This window comes from Anser brachyrhynchus (genome assembly GCF_964034855.1).
Source record: "Anser brachyrhynchus genome assembly, chromosome: 2".
Lineage (NCBI taxonomy): Eukaryota > Metazoa > Chordata > Aves > Anseriformes > Anatidae > Anser > Anser brachyrhynchus.
Genome location: NC_137695.1, coordinates 88,135,488 through 88,152,686, shown reverse-complemented (window position 1 = coordinate 88,152,686; position 17,199 = coordinate 88,135,488). Strand labels below are relative to the sequence as shown.

General features: G+C 42.8%; 1 protein-coding gene across 3 annotated transcripts in view; it reads left to right on the top strand.

Annotated features, from left to right (window-relative positions):
* Positions 1 to 17,199, top strand: part of GRB10 (growth factor receptor bound protein 10) — a 150,627-nt gene that overhangs the window by 115,698 nt on the left and 17,730 nt on the right. For all 3 annotated transcript variants that reach the window (XM_080582266.1, XM_080582264.1, XM_080582265.1), the window contains 3 exons: positions 6,949 to 7,105; positions 12,912 to 13,027; positions 15,798 to 15,872. In XM_080582266.1, the coding sequence (XP_080438392.1) occupies positions 6,949 to 7,105; positions 12,912 to 13,027; positions 15,798 to 15,872 (348 nt within the window). The remainder of the gene's footprint in view (positions 1 to 6,948; positions 7,106 to 12,911; positions 13,028 to 15,797; positions 15,873 to 17,199) is intronic.

Sequence of the window (17,199 nt, the reverse complement as noted above, 5' to 3'; positions counted from 1 at the left end):
CTCCCCAGAGCCTTGTTACGCTGTCTGCCAAGCTTCAAATTAATGTGGTTCTTGTGGTTGAAAGCCTGTACAGCAAGGAAGATGTGGTAGTAATTCCTTTTCTAAAGAGTAATTTATAATGGCAAAACAATTTAAAATACTCAGTAACTAGCTTGGTTACTTAAGAATTTTAATAAAGAAATTATTATGGTTTTTCTTTGTATTACCCTTTCTAGGATTATTAGGGACTTGTATTGTGCTCGCAAGAACTTTTTTTAGTAAACCTTTCTCTTGGAGCAAATTCAGACGATAAATAATGCATTCTGTAAGCACAGCTGAGGAAGATTGCAAACTATCTGGGGATAAATTGCGCAATAAAGTATATGGCAGATAAAGGTTAATGCCAGCAACACCACTTAAATGTCTTTCATTACATAATCAAAGGAGTGTAACAGTGTCTGTAACTATCTTTTTTACTTACATAAAGGATCTAGAAGCTAGAAAGGGTTTTTGCATGAAAAGCAACTGCTGTTGGGAGGAGCTGTGTGGAGCAAAAGGAACTCATTTGCAGACCGATCATCAAAAGTAATGGGAAATGCTGGGTGGCAGAGGACTTGGGCAAAGAAGAAAAGGCAATCTGTTGGTGCTGCAGCCACATGAAGAGTCTGGACCCCACGTTCAGGACTGGGTGAGCTGGCTGTTGCTGGGCCACCTTCCCACCTCTTGGTTTTGTAGCTGTTTCAAAGTCTGCCTGAATTCCTTCCCAAGCTTTCTCACCTCCAGTATCCTGCAGATACCCTGAAGCTTCAGCAAAATTCATAAAGGCCTATTGTTACTCTGTTGCAAGGATTGAAAATTAGTCTTTCTCCTTTATTTTACCTAAAAATTACCAGAGGCAAAGGAGGAATCGAGTGGGAAGACAGAAAAATGTCAAATGGGTCAAATGGCTTAACTGAACGTGTGAGCATCAAACCAAAGAGGGAAAGAGAGATAAATAACTTTGGGGGATACTGACAGAAAATCAGTGTGTTGTCTGTATGTAGGCATGTAGCACTTAAAACTGCATTCTGCTATTTATTTGTAAAATATGGAAATTACAGGGTAGCAACTTGCAGTTTCCAAACCTTCAGCCTTCAAATATGTTGAGAACATGCTGGAATAAATCTTCTGTTACACAGGCAGTTCTTATGTCTTGAAAATGTTCTTGGTACAGTCTTTTCTTAAAAGTTCATGGCACAGTTCATTCCCTTATATGTAAACAGCTGAGATTCTTGAAGTTTCATCTCAGTAATGATGCAAGCCTAACCTTACACAGAGGGCTATTACTTGAAGCTTTGAGAAGATAGAAACAGTAAGACCAGATTTCATCAGGTGTTTCCATACCAAATGGCCATTTTCACACAAGGTTTCGAATGAGAGGAGGAAAAGCTTCAGTTTGTTTCCACAATATTCTGGTTTTCACAACGTTTGGGTTTTAAACTTTAATTGGACACCAAATGTTCTCATCGTGTGAGTTCTTCTGAATGCGCTTTGTGTATATGCAACATCACACACTGGCTAATTTTTTTTTAAGCTCAAATGTCAACAATTGCAGTCTGTAATTATGCCTATAGTGCAGGGAGACGTGCTTGCTTGATTAGTCACTGAGGCCTGAATTCGGCCAACGTAGCTTAAGGTATCCAGCCTAGATCCCGAGTTAGGAGCCTGGATTCCCTCTGCAGCTAGCAGAGAGACACAAATGCCTTTATCATGTGCCTTAGCTCTTAAGTTACCCCATCTCTCTCCCTGAGCTTCAGAAGGAATTCAACTCTCTAAAATTACCTGGGGTGAGTCTGGGCCTGGGCATTTGTACATGAGCAGTTCTGAAGCGCTGGCATCCAAATATAGATGCTTACTCGAACTGAGTGTTAATCCTGCCCTGCTCTTCTCTGCCCCCACCACTGTGGTTCCCAAAACCTGTCTCACTGCTACGACCCTCACAAATTGTATGGTATTGATATTGGTGTTTGATGACTACTGAACATGTGATGAGACTGTGATTCCCCTTCTTGTCAAGTTCTTCCTCTGACTCTTGGAAATGGATTTAAAATTTGATACCCCAGCAAAGAGAGGGATATAATCGGGGTTTTATAACATTGGCAAGTCTTTTTTTTTTCTTTTGATTTCTTCTCTGAATATGAAAGTCAAAGACTAAGATCTTGATCTTACAACAATTGCTCTCCTTTGTTGTTCATAGGCTGTTAAATGTGTACCTAAATATAGTATATGCCAGATGAGAGAGTTAATGTTGCTATGAGAACCTTAACCTCAGCATTTCCTAGGGTTTTATGTTTGTATGTAGAGGGAGAAGGAAAAAAAAAAAAAAAAAAAAGCACTGATCAAATAACTCACTTTTTTTTTTATATAAATAAGTACTGTCTAATGACTTGTATATAAGTGGTCCTATCAGCAATTTATTGCTATTACTGCTGCTGTTTGTCTAAAGGACTTTCTTTCCTGCATGAGCTGTGTAACAAAGGAGGCATAAAGAGCCATAGGGTTGACCTATATATTTATTTCATTGCAGCACTTGAAATTCCCTCGCCTTACAAAGCTGCCTCAGTGCTGCTGGGCAAGTAAGGGGGGACTGGGTGGTTCTCCAGGGTGCCGATGGGGCTGACGGGGCTGCCTGCCTGTCAGGTGTGCACAGAGCATGCCTAGAGGCTTTTCTTTCCCACCTTCGGGAAGCAAGCCCTGAGTCTTCTGTTGCCTCTTCAGCTAGGCAAATAGCAGTTCAAGGGTAACGTGCACGCAGAGCTTGAGTCTTCAGCGGCTTTGAGTTGGCTGAAAGCTTCCCGGTTTCTCCAGCGACTCTGACCCTACTCTTGTAAGCCCATGAGTTCAGAAAGCTTTCGGAAAAACGATCACATCGAAACGAGGTTGCAGTGGAAAGTGCAAGTGCAATCTTAGCGTACCTACCTGCCTGTTACATAGGTGCCTTCTGGAACAAATCATGCGTTCTGCCTGTACACGGTACATGCGTTTCACTTCAGTTTTCTTTTTATTGACATCATTGATGGGATGTGTCTCGTGCCTGAACAAACAAGTGAAATCAGGGGATGAAAGTCAAAACCTGCCAGACTGATGTTCAGTTTGTGCGGCTTTTGGTATGACAGAAAACTGAAATGACTCTACAGTGTGTTTTAATGACTTCCTGTGATGTTTCTGATCTTTGGCTGTTAGAAAGCAAAACTTTTTAAGAAGTAGTGTACTGAAACCTTTTACGTACTAGTTTCAACTGGACAGCCTTCTGGTAACTGGTGCTCTCTCCTTATACTCAGTTTGTAGTCATAGTCTAGGCCAGCAAAGGTTGGTTAGCACTGGCATAAATTACGCTGTGATCTGTTTCAGATTGTAGAATGCAAATTTGGATCCGTTTGATGCCGAAGATTGTCAGCATAACTTCACTTCAAAGCCTGAGGGTTTTTTTATGATAATTGTATACAGTCATAAGTTTTCTTTCGCAGAAAAAGGAAAGAAAATGGTACAAATAGAAAAGTGGAGAAGCAGGAAGAGAGTAGTGTGACTGTGACTCGACCGGGTTTATTTTTTTGTCCTCATTCCTTATAATGTTTGCATTACTTGATGCACACAAAATATTCCACTTGGTACCGTGAGGTTGAGGAGCTGAGGCTATAAGATGAAATAGCGATGAGGGTACTCGTGATACGCAACCCATTATATGAAACTAGCAAAGTGATGAATATTAATGTTCTTTTAAATTTTTAATTTTTAAGTCTTTGTCTTTTAAAAGAAAAAAAAAAAAGGAAAGAAAGAAAGCTGGGGGGAAGAATTCCTCGCAGAACAATGGTGCAGTCTGTTATCTGCTCCTCTGCACTGTAAAGCACTGAATGTTCAGCCAATATAGCGCTCTGGTTGGCTTAGCATTCTTAACCTTAATTTTGAATAGAAGGTGCCTTGTGCTGCTGACGTAATTGGGGCCTTTTGTAAATCACTGTTGCAGGCAGTCTGCTGTTGCATTTCACTGCATTTTTCTGAGCGATGCAGGGCAAAAGTGTCAAACTAACTTTCTGAACCCCCTCTTCAGGCTAAGTGTTTTCATTATCGGAGTATTTTATTCAGAATGAGTTCTGCTTCATTTTCCTTTGGAGATACCAAGGCCCAAATCAATTTTGCAAGTGAAACAATATTTCTGGTGGAAAAAGTTTGAATGGGGAGCCCTTTGCATCTTAAAATGGCGGGTTCTTCCTCGGAAAAAAAAAAGGAAAAAAATTATAGGGAGTGCAAGAGGGTTGGATCGTACCAGCTCACTCCAAGTCCCATCTGCGATACAGGAATCCTGTTGTCTGCCTCTTTTGTCGCTGAAACCATAATAAAGTTTGGAGCTGGATCGTTTTTGTCAGGCCAGTTTCTGCATTATGGTTACACGTCATGCTCCGCAGCGTTCTGCGGGGACATAAAATCCCCTCGCCTTTGGCATAAGCCTCTTATGGACCATTGCGGTCTTGCCTCCCCAGAGGCATGGGGTTTCATCTCACTTCTGTCTCTGTTGTCCTCTGTCGTAGGGTTCAGCTCAGGCCGTTACATCCGCTACTGATGTAGTCTTTTATATCCCTGATGTCAGCGGTGATACGTGGCCTTGTGCTGTCCTTGCTAGCAAACACAGCACTATTAATAGTCAGTGATGTTAACTTGCTCATTTCTGCACCCGGGCCACCCGCTCAACCCAGTGCTGGTCCCCTAGCTTTAGAGGAACCCGTAGAAAGCACCGCTGCCGGCTGGCCCGGGGGCTGACTGTAGGGGTGCTCATGGCCCACCTCCGATGGTGACTGGGCTGTGGGAGTGTTGGGGCGCTGCCCGTGACGTCTGGCAGGTGGGCTGGAGGAGTGCAGTGCTATGGCAGGGTGGCACACAGCAGCAGCCCCAGGGCTGCCACGAGATGCTGTTGCACCTCCAGGCAGCCAGCATCGGCTCACACAAAGGGCCAGGAGGGATGGGGAGGGACGCTTCGCGCTGAGGGAGCTTGGTGTAAGTGGGCAGCAAAGGCAGGTTTCTGCCATTGTCCATACTCCGCTAAGTCTTCCTGTTCCTGTCAGCCTGCCCTAACTGCTGTCTCGGTGCCAGCAGAGCAGCAGGTGAGGAGCAGCGGGCTCTGGCCAAGGCAGTGGTGCCCTGGGGCGGGCTAAGGCATGCTGAAGGGCAGCGGTGGCCCCGGGCAGCTTCAGGGTGCAGTAAGCCCACGCTGGGCACCTTGGCTTCCATACAGAAAGCGGAGTTGCGGGCATGGGGCGAGCCGAGAAGCCAGAAGCGCGTTCCTGCCCTGCTGCCTGCCCGCTTGCCGCCTGCCCACCCCACTCCCTTCACCGGGGCACCCCGGGCCCGAGCTGGGGGCACGGCGAGCACCCAGTGTACCCGGGGGCGGCACAAAGCCGGGGGGCACCCCGGGGCTGAGCGGCACGCATACCTTCCCCGGGGCGACAGCAACCGGAGCTCCCCCTCCCTCCCTCCATCCCAAAAGAGCCTGGCTCATCCTGAACGGGTGCCTTCGGGCTGGGGGGCCCCAAGGCCTGGCTCACAGGGCCCGGGGCCCAGCGCCGTCCCGAGGAAGTGCGGGCGGGTGGCACCGGCCGCTGCCCGGGGGGGCTGCGGGGAGCGCGCGGGGTCCCCCCCTCCCTTTGAAGTTTTTGGGGTTTTCTCCGGCCGGCGGTCGGTCGTAAAAGCGGGTTTCCTTTGTAAGTTTGTGCGAGTGTGTTGTGGTGTTGTTGGGGGGGGCGGGAATAATTTGGAAGTCTGATAGTGTGTGGGAAATGATTACATCAGTCAGAGGGAGGGCCAGGATTGGTCTGCACAGTGTGGTTTGATTCACTACCGCAAAGATTGCGTGTAACCCTTTGAGTGGAGCTCCGGCGGAGTTGTCTCCCTCCCCAGAAACAGTCCCCGTGGCAGGGGCTACGTGACAGGTACAGCGCGGTGAGCCGCTGACACCGCAGCCACCCCGGGCGTGCAGCCGTAGTCCGCCGAGGGTTGGGAGAGGCAGAGAACAAACTCTCTTTCAAGAGGCAACCTCTATTTAAAATGCCATCTTGCTCTTCCGACTGCTGCCTTTTACGTGCTGTTGAGGTAAGATTTTCCATCTCGAATTACCCTGCAGGTTCTGGTTAAGATTTGTCTTCTCTGGCTAGGATGCAGAGCGCTGGGGACGTGGAGTTAATCTACAGCGTGAACCTGCGCGTTCGCGGCGAGAAATAATTCTGCAGCAAGTGTATCTTGTCTGAGCAGAACAATGCAAAGAGGAGAGCATCCCTGTAATTCAGGAGGTGGGGAGAAGGTTCCTGACTTGTTCTTTCATCTCCGTTAATACTTGGGATGTGCAGGGCACGCACGGTTGGTTTCCAACTACTGTAAAGCCAGGATCAAAGGAGAAGTCGGGGAAAGGGAGAGAAATGCGTGGACGGTGCTGGCTAATTGGGCTGCGAGCGGGACTTCCCCGAGTGAAACAATCCAAAGTTAGCGGGGAACGAGAAGAGCCATTTTTAATCTGCGGGGTCTTGGCCTGTTACTCCGTAAATGTCCAAAGGCCTCCAGCTGGACTGCAAAGAAAACTGTGTGTGTTCGACTGCATTTAATTTCCTGTACCCACTGCTGCAGAAGTACTCTCCTGATACTGTTTCATGTTTGCTTACCTCGCACAGCTCGATAAAAAACCTGCTCCCTCACTTTTTTCCTGTGTCTGTGGTCATATTAACGCTGCTTCACCTTCGCGTAGCGCAGGGAGGTGTTGGGGGGCGGGGGGAGCAGGAGGCCAGGGGCATCACTGCAAAGTGTTATAAAAGTCCGTCCTCCGTGTCCTGCGTCCGGGCTGCCGAGCTGCTCCAGCCCCTGACACGGCGAGGACGCGTTTCCGCGGTAGCTGGGCGGTTTACCTGTTTCCAGAGCTGTTGATCTGTAAGTGTACCCTTTATGTTGCAGGATGTAAAAGTCTTTAGTGAAGATGGAACAAGCAAAGTGGTCGAGATTCTAGCAGACATGACAGCCAGGGACCTCTGTCAGCTGCTCGTTTACAAAAGTCATTGTGTGGATGATAACAGCTGGACTCTAGTGGAGCATCACCCTCACCTAGGATTAGGTAGGGAACGGTCAAAGGGGTGGCATGGTTACCTGGGAACATGAAATATGTGTGATTCATGTGAATGTGCTTCCAGCTGGAATGTTTTCTTTCCACTGCTTTTATTTGTGAAATTAGCCGAAGTCACATACATGCTTTTTCTGTATTACAATTTGATGTGTTAAGCATTTAAGCCATTTTACGCCCTTCTCTTGTTTCCCATCCTCTATTTTTATTTTTTAAAAAATATAAAAATTGTCTAATCTTCACGCTAGCGCTCTGTTGCTACCTTGCTGTGTCTGAAGCTATTGCAAATAAACAGCTTAGGCAAATTAAGCTTGATCCTTAGAGCACTGGTCCTGCGAAACAGCTCAGCTCATCACCAGCTGGGAGACCTGGGTGAACAGACTCAGCTCCGCATACCTCCAGTACCGCTTATGAAAGCTAGACATGCTGGGGGGGCGGGGAGCGGGGGGGCGGCTAAACTTGACTTCAGGAAGGGAAAAATGGTGGCACCACCCGCCGCACACGGGCAATTCCTGGACCAGCGGTGGCATCTGCTCCCCAGGCAGCCGCTCCTCCACCTGATTGAAATTAAGGTGTCATGGTTACAGTTTCAAGAAGGCAGCAAGAGGAAGAACTGTGGGGAGTTAAATAACACCGCGAATTGGTTTAATTACAGTACCTGAAAGAATCTTACGTTATTCAGTCTTGCTTTTCCTGTTATTTTGTGGCACTGATTAGTTGCAGGGCTCTGATGCGCAGCTTGCAACTGCATATTGCCTGGATGTGCTATCTATAATTCCATCTACCGTAGAATAACGCTTTTAAAAGTGTAGCATTTGGAGTATTAGTCGATACACTTGATGGTGAATTTTTTCTAGAAAATAGGGGGAAGGCAAATCGTAAGCTGCAATCACCAGCACTGGAATTGTGAATGCTATTTGTAGCTAATAGAGGTTTTTATGTCTGAAAATGCAATTCGGAACCCTTACAAATAAAAAAAGGAAAGAATTTGCCGGAAATGTAATGCCCCACACTGATACTGTTAAACACAGATAAATTCACTGCTCTGAAGAACAGCACTCCAAAATAATAATAATAATAATAATAATTAAAAATCTTAGGATATTCTGATAACTTAGTGGCTGTAATTGGGTATCTCTCCTAATATATAAATCTGTGAAAAATTTAACATGAAGCACTCATTTGTATATGTCTGTGATATACTCTCAGTTCTGAGGACATAGGACGAGGTGAAGAATTAAGGTATAAATTACAGAATCTTTATGCCCTTCGCTTAATATGCCACATGCACGCTTGTACCAACCTTTAAAAATGTTGAGTTTTATCAATGCTCATTAAAGTACCAGGCTCCCTTTTTCTATATTCCCTTTCCCATCATTGCTGATTACCAAGGTATTGTGTAAACAGAAGCCTTCTCCTTTGTAACCAACATCCTTCTCCTGCCAGATTCATTCAATGATGCCACAATTCAGTGTTTGTGACATCACAATAGCTTCCATGGTGACTAATTGTGCTGTCAAACTCTGGTGTGTGACATCTCTGAATGAATCGGGCAGGAGGCTGATTAGGAAATCAAAAGCTTCTGTTTACACACAAATAACTTGGTAATTAACAATGATGGGAAAAGAGCAAGATACTTATCAGGCTGCATTTATATACATTAGAACCTGCCCATCTTGGAACTCTGGCTCACAGTGAAGCACAAAGCGGGGCCCAAGCTGTCCCGAGAAATACGGGGTGCAGATTATGACTGCAGCAGCCACCAAATTTTTTCTTCAGGGACCACTCCGGGACTGTCTTCTGTAGGCCATGCAGCTGGGCCACCTAAAAAAAGTAATGCGTTGCTTGAGGGTGTAAAACAAAGAGTGCTAAAATGTTTCAGATACAGATTTCATATGTGCAGTATTTGGAAGATGTGGACAGAGAAGGGGATGAAAGAGTTCATATTACGGAAGAAAACGACACCCAATTTCTTCTATTTGGGGACCAAAGTATTCAATGTGGCATACACAATAAACTTCAAATACCAACTTCCATGCCTCCACCCAGTTTTGGTTGCAGTTTGAATTTTCTGTTATATGGCTGCATACTTCTAGGTCCTCATTAGCTGAAGTGCTAAAGTCCCTGTGTCTTTCAGGTACTGTCAGATCAAGGTAGTAACCCGTCTGCACTGGAGGTGAAGTTACCACTAGCTGTCTGATGTTCCATATTTTTCCCTCTAAAAATAAGATTGCTTATAGCACATCTGGTGTAGCAGAAGTAAGATGCAATGACAAGTAGATATTTAGCAGTGTGGAAAGAAAAATGTTTTCAGAGCAGCGAGAATCCTGTGTTTCTAGAAGATGTATTTCTTACCTGCGACATCCTTGCTGAAATAATGCTGTAGGTGGTAATCCTGAAGCCCACCGAAAGAAGCTAGTTCCTTTGTTAAGTTCACTATCATTTTTTTTTTCCTGGCCTTTCCTAATAGTGCTTTCCAAAGAGCTCAGTTTGCAGAACCAGTTCATCTTTTTAATTCTGGGCAGATTGAGGACAAGAGTAAATCTTTGACGCCAGCTGTGTAGTTATCACTATGGTGATCCTCTAGGTCCCAATTTTTAAGGAACTTTCATCTGACTGGTTTACTTTGCACGCGTAGTCAATTGTGTTCCAAACAACACGCGTGCTTGCAAATAACTTCAAACAGCCATTGGATCGCACAAATTATTTTTGTTCTCTCTGGAGGCAGTGGTGTGGCAATTTACCACCAGACTCGCTTGGATTTCATGTGTAAATGATTCCTGCTGCGCTTTACCACTGGTATCTAAAATGCTTTGTGGTCAAGATCTAAGCAGTCTGCAAAACTTGATCACGCTATTTGGTTTGTAGCTAGACATATACCTAACCTTCTTAAAACATGGTATGCTCCCTTTGTGCTGCTCCAATCTTACCCATCGTCAGTTTAGGATGGGGTTATAATACAGATATCTGTATTGGACATTAACAGAAATAATAATAATGAAGACAAACTGTCATGATAGTATGCATCTGGACATTGAAAGAATCCCTACCTGCAAATGTCATTTTTCCAGCTCCAGAATTGACTGTACATCTTACTTAATATACTTGAATCAGGAAAGAACAGTAGTAGGGATCTGAAATGTATGTAGGGTTAGAAGAAAGAATCATTGCACAGTTTTATACATCGATTTCCTTGTTTACATGTATATTGAATTTGATTTGCCTTAATCTGAACAAATTAAAAGTGTAACAGTTAGACATAGTGCTTGCTAAAACAGAAAACAGGGCGGACTAGTTCACACTTTGGTCCACCTGTCGTTTGTGTGATTCTCCAATTGGAAATTTTGGGACATGCCTAAAAGTTGTTTGATATGGAATCCATCTCATTTTCCCATCTTGTATCGGTTCCACAGTTCTGTGTAAGTCTAGATAGTAGTACAGGGCAGTTTTGGGGGAAAAAAGAAGTCTGTTCTGGTCCTCTGTACGAAGCGTGTAGAGGAGACTGAGTTGAGTGCATCCGATAAACAGAAAAGGAGACATTTCTGGTCACTTTAGCTGCAATGACGCTTGAAGACAGACTGACTCACTGGACTTAATAGACTGACATCTGCGCTGCTGGTTTTGCAGCAGAAAGCTCAGAGCAGGGCTAAAGTTGAGCTGCTGGCATGTCAAGTGGCATTTCATTCCACTTGCAGTAACCAAGTACAAGTTACCAAGGTCTTCCCAACTGTGCAACTTCTATGAAATAGTAGCAAACTGACCAGAACTAGCTTCTTTTTTACATGCACTTGCTATAAAAAGTTGCACCTTTTCTTCAAGTTGGCTTTCACCATCAAAATGAAAATGTAAGCATTAAATCAGCAGGAGCATCACCACAGAATCTCAAAATGATCTTGATCTGGTGAAGAAATACCTCTAGGTCGGTTACATGAAGCATCTAATAAACAGTCACTGGGTGTATTTACCCAAACTAACAATCAAAATGCAAAACAAATGGTTGTCTATACTGCAGTTCCTCAAGACAGAATGAACAAGACACGGTTTTTTCCTGCCTTCAGGCGAGTCATCTTCAGTGTGTTAGGAAAGCAAAAATCTCAGCTTTGTGAGATAACAGCAGCAGCTAGCAGCAGAACGTGGTCTTCCTGGGTTTATACTGTGATGAAGATTCCTATCAATAGAATTAAATGTTTCTTGGGGCAAGAGTAATTTAAAAAAGAGGAGGGCCCTCCACCCTCAAAATCACCCATCTTCCTCACAGTGTGGAGAGAGGAGATTTGACTTAAGCAGTTGTCTAAAACCACGACAATAGCAATAGATCAGCTGATGATACCTGAAACTTACCTGTTAAACCTCTAGATAATGTAGGCGATGGAGGCTCAGGTGGTGCCAAATGTCCTTAATTAACTGGTACCAGCAGTAATATTCCAGCGTACATTAGTCAAAGAACTAACCCTTAAAGTAGAGTTGCAGCTAGTGCATTAAGAAGCAGCTCTTTATGGAAGAGCCACCAAATACGGAATATCTTCAGTGTTAACCCCTCGAAACACAATCTGTAGCAAGGCTGGACATTGCAAAAACGTGGTAAATTCTGAAGCAATCAATGAACTTGCGATGACTGACAGTCTAAATGCAGACTTAAAAGGCATAGGATCATTCAGAGAGAGGTTAAATTTTCAGTCAAAGAGCTTATGTTAATATGCCTGGTTGAAGAATTTGAGTGACATTCCATAACTTGCTACTTTTGGAGATACCGATTACCAGTTGCTCTGTATCCAGAAAATACCCCAAGATAACCTGGATGGCAGCCTGGCATTTCACATCATGAGAATGCAAGGATGCAGGAATGGGAAGTGGGATAGGGACTATCCCAGCTTCTTTGGCCAGCAGGTCACGTGGGGTTTGGATAGAGCTTTGTGAAAGTTATTTTTTGTTTGACCTCATTTTTAATTCCCTATTAGAAATGAGATGAAAGTTCTGACTATTAGACTTCTGAAAAATACCTACATATTTTCTTAGAAACTTTTGAAGATTTGCCAAGATAATGATTTCATTAAGCAGTGTACATTTAGGCTAGTTGCCTTCTTTTGAGTTACTGCCTTCAGTGAATTGGATTTGTTAAGCTATCTGTTCATGCTTTGATGTGTCATTCTTTTGACCAAAGAAGTAGTGGTTATGGGGAGTTACCTTGTAACCAAATCTAGAGCAGAAAATTGCCCTGTCATGTGTACAAAACATTTGTCTCTGTCAGTATTCCTGTAAAGTAGATCCTGTGACCTCTTTCATAATAAACCCCATTGTCTAGCATCTACAATAAAGGCCTGAAGTTCACCTTGAAATGAACTATTTTTATAGAGTGTGGTCAAATAGGACACTGTATTTCCATGCTAGCTTGAAACCTAACAGTGGCCTTTCCACAACTTCTTGTCCCCTAAAATCTTTCCAGTTCCACAAGATACAGCAAACACCGAGGAAGAGATTAGTGCATATTATTTAAGCTACAGCCCGGCAGTGAGGCGTGCAAAAAATTTTGTTCTTCCCTTTCTCAAAAGTCTGTACTTACGTAGCCCTAATGCAGGAGAACTTTAATGAACACTGTCATGTAACATTAAACTTTGTAATGCTTAAGCTCTATTTCTTTTAAACACCTTATGACAGTATGTTTTGAAAGCTATAAAATGTTTTGTTAACTTCATAAAAGGTAGAGGAATCGCACTGAGTTGTTTTACTCATACTCTTTGGAAGTTGGTCTTGCTTCTTCTGCTGGTTGATCATGTGTTAACATTATGTTCTTTCTCCACAGAGAGGTGCTTGGAAGATCATGAGCTCATAGTTCAAGTCGAGTCCACAATGGGAAGTGAAAGTAAATTTTTGTTCAGGAAGAATTACGCAAAATACGAATTTTTCAAAAATCCCATGGTGAGTCTTATTACTTAGCTGTTTACACCACAGAGGGGGATGGATTGCAGTAACAGTGCTGGGCACTGTTAGGTCTTAAAAGATCTATAAAGAAAAACAAAAACAAACAGAATTCTTTCCAAAGAATTTTTAACCAATGTTTAAATTCTTTGGACTCTGTTCCCAGCCTAAAAACCTCAAGTGTTTTCGAGTTACCAAATATAGTTGTTTCAAAATGGCCATAGCTGTGTTGGAGAGTGACCAATACAGAAAAATCTTTATTGCTTCAAGAAACCAAGCAGAAGCACAATTTTCTCATTATCTTCAAAGTTACTTGATTTGATGCAAATTGATCAAATAGTATACAGTATCCAAACCTTTTAATTTCTTGGGGTAGTACTAAAAAAAAACACCTCTGTGTAACCCCCGAAGCACTTGTTACATACAAGGAATTTCCAGTTTATCATGATGTATGTTGAACGTTGTCTTCCATATGGCTATGCTTTACTAGTGTGCTCTGTCTTCTTTACTGATCATAGTAACTCACCCTCTCTGTGTTCTCATGTCTATCTGTGTTTGAAAAATAAGTGGTACTATATATCATAACTGTACTTCACACTGGTTTTGTAGTATCCTTGGAATGTTCTAGTGGTTCCAGTGTAGTTGCTTATTTGGGGATTATTTTTCAGATTTCTTCCAAACAATTAAGTGGGAACAGGCTAGTGATGCGAACCTATGTCAGTTGGTGCAACCCATCGAGACAGTTGAAGGAACAACAATCCAAAGAATTAGGTTAGAACAGATTTTGGGTCACTCTGGCATTTCTGATGCCAGAAGGAAAAGGATACCTGAGGTTACATGAAAACTCGTTGCTGATGTTGGTGCAGATGAGAAATTAATTCCTTTCCTCATGGACACTAAGACACAGAGGCTGCATCCTCGCATGTGCTCTTCCACGTACGTTTGTCATCTGCTAGTGCTTGTTTCAGAACCTATGCCTCGCCTTACACGGAGTGTTTGTAATTGTGCACTTCTCTTGAACTTCCCGTATGATAACCTGTGAACATCTGAGAGCTTTACAGAATTTTTGGTATCATAACAGCTAGCATATCAGTTTAATGTGGTATACTTTAATTAATAACTGAGTATGGGAGTAAAACCCAGAATGCTTAGCATTCAGTCCCAGGCTCTTGCAATCAGGGAATAACTCATTCTTGGGGTTTAACAATGCAAATGCTTCCTATCTTTTGCAGTAGTTATTGCCATATGGCACTGTTTCTACTCAAAGAAGCTTGTAAATGTTAACTTTCATAATTCACTGTGCAACCTACCTGGCAGAAGGGTGATTTCTCTTCAGCCCTTCTCTTTATGCCTTAAAGACTGAAATGTATATTGCCTGAAGAGTGGTGAGTGTTCTAAGCTATAATACTTTTTGTTGTGATTCATCTTGTTACAGTCAGTCATTATTTTATGGCAGGCATTTCTGCATGTCTTTATGCTTCAGATAATGTTTAAATGCCTCAGGAATGATTTAATGTAATTGTTGTGTATAGTAAATTCAGTATATTGAATTACATAAGCATTTTTAAACATGGTAAATGAAAAGGAGAACTGGAGGAAAAAAATGTGAAGTCAAGTCATCTGTTTAGCAGACAGCTGTCTGACCTTCGCGATGTAAAGATTCAGCATGAATGAGATACTGTATAGAGCGCCTGAAATATAAAAGCACTTCAGAAGCACCTTGTTTGTGTGCTAAGCAGTATTTTCTTCTGTGATGCCAGGATGGGAGAGAAGGAGGTAGATGTCTGCTTTGAGATTATTCAAATATAGCATCTGAAGCAGGGAATGCAACACAGAGTGTTCAGGCGTAATTATTGCACATGTCCTTTTAAAGTTTTTAGTATTTCATTTCCTATAACACGTAGCTGACTGATCATTACAAGAAAAAATACCGGGCTCTGTTATGTTGCCCTGAAATAACAACATATAGCAGTAGATTTTGCAGAGGACAGATTGAAGGGTTTGAAGTCCCGAGTATAAACTGACTGTTGAACAACCAAATGAAAGCATCAACAGTCACACATGAGCTCTTTCTCATAATTAAAGGCTGTGAATGGCAATTCATGGGAAGCGTTCTGATGGAACTGAGCGGGTTTGAGGTTCAGGCAGATGCAGCACTGAAGAACTGTATTTTGGATAAAAGGAGAGTACAATCAAAGGTAAAAGTGATTGCTGGAGATCCTGCGGCATCCCCACCTGAGATTTTTTTTAATGCTTTTTCATCCTGTTTACCCCTCTGTGAGGTAGAGAAACCTCGTTATTTCTCCTGCTCTGCGTCTTCCACATGGCAAGAGGAGTTACCAAGAGTTTGTTCACCAAACAGCCTTCCTGGAGGGGGAGGGAAATCCAGAAATTTGGTGGCAGAATGTGCAATTGATGGACCAACCTGCAGGATCATTCTTCTTCTCCTTCCCTGGAAAGCAAAGGCTGTTAGAGATCAAAAAAAGCCCTTAGGAGAAGAGGAAGCATTGAGAAAATGAACTTAAGAAATACTGTGTACCTGATACTTAAAAATCCAAATTCTGCCTCATGGTTTACGGCTTTTGTTGAGTAGAAGGAAAGGAAGAATTTCACCTGAAAGCTCTAGTATTATTTTGTTTAAAAGGGAATCTCCGAATTGATTTAAGAATGATAATTTCACAAAATTGACTGGAAGAAAATTCCACTGATTCTATATAAAAGTGTTCAGTATATAGCATGACTTCAACTTGTCTTTTCTTTTTGTCTCTAGAATTTCTTTCCAGAGCAAATGGTTGCCTGGTGCCAGCAAACAAATGGCAGTATTCCACAGTCACAGCTTTTGCAGGTACTGTAAGTTATCTGTATGCACAAGGTTTTGGAACCGGAGGGGAGAGGTTGAGGGAAAGGAAGGGAGAATTCAACGGTCTGGAAATAGCCGATTGGAGAAAGACCAGTGTAGTTAGTTAGTGTATGTTACTAACAACGAAAATATCTGACAGAGGTCTAAGCCGGGGGCACTGAGGTATAAGTTACAAACAGGAAGTGTTTATAGCTATATTCATACATATTTGTTCTATTATTATTCAGCTTTCTCAGGTAACCGCTCTACAGGAAGCCAGAGGCAGCCACCTCTGTGTAATGCTGTCTTGTCCACTTAAAGACACAAAAGGACTTTCTTTCTCACCTTCTCTAGTGTTTTTGTGCTAGTGGCTGTAATCCCCCTTGCTGACTTCTTTCATTAGTTCAGGTAGAGGTCCTAGTTTGTGCTACAGACACAAGTCTGACATGCCAGGTATTTTTTTGAAGTAAATGAAGTAAGTGCAGGTAGTTACAGAAATCTAGATGTAGTATTTGTTTCCCGAGTAAATGCTTAAAGCTCCCCGGGTTAAATTGCAGGTGTGTGTACTTTATGTATGTGTGTTGGTAGAGTTGTGTAATCTGTGTGGCAGCGGCACGTGCCTGAGTTAATACTGACGTTTTGATGCTACTGTACAGTTCCTTGCTTGCTCATGAAGGCGCTGTGGTGCAGTCAGCTGATCTCTAAGGACGGTGCTGCAGGGTTGCCTCCCTGGCCAGTATCTCATCCACTTAAACCTTAAATTTAAGCATGCCAATGTAAAACCCGTCATCTAAATCTTTTTCACCTTAGTCATTTGCTCAGCTCACAGGTGTGTTGAGGCCAAATTAAAACACATTGTTTGTTCAGTGCTCTGTTAAGAGTATAATACAGTGGTACCTGGAAGACAGTACCGTGAATTAACACAGGAAAAATATAAAGCAGAAAGCACAAACATATGAAGAAAGTACAAATACAAATAACAGATTTTAGCTTGATTTCTATAATTTTGCATATTTGCAAATACTCATTGACTATCTGTTTAAATAAAACAAGTTTCTACTGACTATTGAACTAGTGCATTCACTTTGACCTGCAACCACTTCGGAATCTATTAAATACCGGCCCCAGGTTCACCAAAAAGAGTTTAAACTATTCGCATGCACTTTCGGTTGGGAAACAAAAATCAAACCAGTTCCTGGAATTAAAAATGAAAGTCACATGCAACGAAGTTAAATGCCCTTGGTCAACTCTGCACTCGTACTTCCCTAATTAGGACCCTGCTTCTCATGGCACGTTAAATACTTATAGAGCAGGAACTTCTCCCTCATACTGC